The 2,589-nt window shown below is 57.5% G+C and overlaps 1 protein-coding gene across 1 annotated transcript in view; it reads left to right on the top strand.

Moving 5' to 3' along the window:
- Nucleotides 1-2,589, top strand: part of LOC104385281 (rap guanine nucleotide exchange factor 3-like) — a gene marked incomplete at both ends in the record, with an annotated part of 10,768 nt that overhangs the window by 7,745 nt on the left and 434 nt on the right. The window contains one exon of the mRNA XM_009993753.1: nucleotides 2,348-2,445. Within this exon, the coding sequence (XP_009992055.1) occupies nucleotides 2,348-2,445 (98 nt within the window). The remainder of the gene's footprint in view (nucleotides 1-2,347; nucleotides 2,446-2,589) is intronic.

Here is a 2,589-nt window from a genome sequence, read left to right as displayed (position 1 = left end):
TGCCCTTCAACACCCCCAGGGATGGGGCAGCCACAGCTTCCCTGGCCCAGGCTCTCCCCACCCTCCCAGCCAACAAGTTCCTCCTCAGCTCCAACCTCCAGCTCCCCACTGCCAGTTTCAAGCCCTTCCCCCTCAGCCCATCCCTCCTGCCTTTCTTTTCCCACCACGGGTAACACACCACCAGTAGCTCTGGGGTCACCTTGTCCCCAGTTTGGGGGTCTCCCAGCTACAAGGAGGGTGTCAAACTCCACCAGGACCCCCTGGTTGGTGGGGTGGGCTGGGCTGCAGGACCTGGTCCTGTCTCCAGCCCCAGGTGGGGGCTGAGCCCACCTGATCTCCTCACTGCAGGTTGGAGAATGGGGATGGCAGCTCTTCCCCCCAGCCCAAGGTAGGGGTGACCCTGGGGGTGCTGGGGTGTTGGGGGGTGTTAGGGTTTCCAAGTCCTTGGGGTCTCCAAGGGTTTCCAAGTCCTTGGGGTCTCCAAGGGTTTCCAAGTCCTTGGGGTCTCCAAGGGTTTCCAAGTCCTTGGGGTCTCCAAGGGTTTCCAAGTCCTTGGGGTCTCCAAGGGTTTCCAAGTCCTTGGGGTCTCCAAGGGTTTCCAAGTCCTTGGGGTCTCCAAGGGTTTCCAAGTCCTTGGGGTCTCCAAGGGTTTCCAAGTCCTTGGGGTCTCCAAGGGTTTCCAAGTCCTTGGGGTCTCCAAGGGTTTCCAAGTCCTTGGGGTCTCCAAGGGTTTCCAAGTCCTTGGGGTCTCCAAGGGTTTCCAAGTCCTTGGGGTCTCCAAGGGTTTCCAAGTCCTTGGGGTCTCCAAGGGTTTCCAAGTCCTTGGGGTCTCCAAGGGTTTCCAAGTCCTTGGGGTCTCCAAGGGTTTCCAAGTCCTTGGGGTCTCCAAGGGTTTCCAAGTCCTTGGGGTCTCCAAGGGTTTCCAAGTCCTTGGGGTCTCCAAGGGTTTCCAAGTCCTTGGGGTCTCCAAGGGTTTCCAAGTCCTTGGGGTCTCCAAGGGTTTCCAAGTCCTTGGGGTCTCCAAGGGTTTCCAAGTCCTTGGGGTCTCCAAGGGTTTCCAAGTCCTTGGGGTCTCCAAGGGTTTCCAAGTCCTTGGGGTCTCCAAGGGTTTCCAAGTCCTTGGGGTCTCCAAGGGTTTCCAAGTCCTTGGGGTCTCCAAGGGTTTCCAAGTCCTTGGGGTCTCCAAGGGTTTCCAAGTCCTTGGGGTCTCCAAGGGTTTCCAAGTCCTTGGGGTCTCCAAGGGTTTCCAAGTCCTTGGGGTCTCCAAGGGTTTCCAAGTCCTTGGGGTCTCCAAGGGTTTCCAAGTCCTTGGGGTCTCCAAGGGTTTCCAAGTCCTTGGGGTCTCCAAGGGTTTCCAAGTCCTTGGGGTCTCCAAGGGTTTCCAAGTCCTTGGGGTCTCCAAGGGTTTCCAAGTCCTTGGGGTCTCCAAGGGTTTCCAAGTCCTTGGGGTCTCCAAGGGTTTCCAAGTCCTTGGGGTCTCCAAGGGTTTCCAAGTCCTTGGGGTCTCCAAGGGTTTCCAAGTCCTTGGGGTCTCCAAGGGTTTCCAAGTCCTTGGGGTCTCCAAGGGTTTCCAAGTCCTTGGGGTCTCCAAGGGTTTCCAAGTCCTTTGGGTCTCTAAGGGTTTCCAAGTCCTTGGGGTCTCTAAGGGTTTCCACGTCATTGGGGTCTCCAAGGGTTTCCAGGTTCTTGAGGTCTCTAAGGGTTTCCAAGTTCTTGAGGTCTCTAAGGTTTTCCAAGTCCTTGGGGTCTCCAAAGGTTTCCAAGTCCTTTGGGTCTCCAAGGGTTTCCAAGTCCTTGGGGTCTCCAAGGGTTTCCAAGTCCTTTGGGTCTCCAAGGGTTTCCAAGTCCTTGGGGTCTCCAAGGGTTTCCAAGTCCTTTGGGTCTCCAAGGTTTTCCACATCCTTGGGATCTCCAAGGGTTTCCAAGTCCTTGGGATCTCCAAGGGTTTCCAAGTCCTTGGGATCTCCAAGGTTTTACAAATCCTTGAGGTCTCCAAGGGTTTCCAAGTTCTTGGAGTCTCAAAGAGTTTCCATGTCATTGGGATCTCCAAGGGTTTCCAAGTCCTTGGGATCTCCAAGGGTTTCCAAGTCCTTGGGATCTCCAAGGGTTTCCAAGTCCTTGGGATCTCCAAGGGTTTCCAAGTCCTTGGGATCTCCAAGGGTTTCCAAGTTCTTGGGGTCTCCAAGGGTTTCCATGCCATTGGGGTCTCCAAGGGTTTCCACGTCCTCGGGGGGCTCCCCTGTGGGGCTCCACGTGCCGTGGTGTCACTTGCCCTGTGCCCAGCCAGGATCTGGCCCCTTCTCCATCCCAGCACCCACCATCCTCTTCCTCCCCCCCCCCCCCCCAGATAAGGTGGGGCTGCAGCTGGACGCCGTGGGGGTCTTCACATCCTTGGGGCTCAACGAGAGGCTCTTTGCTGTGAGCGTGGAGGAGCTGGGCAGCCTGGTGAGCAGGAGTTTTGGGGGGGTCCCGGGGGTGGACAACCCCAGGTTGGGCCCCCCCCCCACCCCTACCAAGCAGAATTTTGGGCTGCCCTCAAGGGTTGGGGGGCTCCATCCCTCCTGGCCCCTCTCTCCCAGAGAGACGGGG

This window comes from Chaetura pelagica, unplaced genomic scaffold (assembly GCF_000747805.2).
Source record: "Chaetura pelagica isolate M959 unplaced genomic scaffold, ChaPel_1.0 scaffold2070, whole genome shotgun sequence".
In the NCBI taxonomy this organism is placed as follows: Eukaryota; Metazoa; Chordata; class Aves; order Apodiformes; family Apodidae; genus Chaetura; species Chaetura pelagica.
This window is presented reverse-complemented; position numbering and strand designations above follow the sequence as displayed.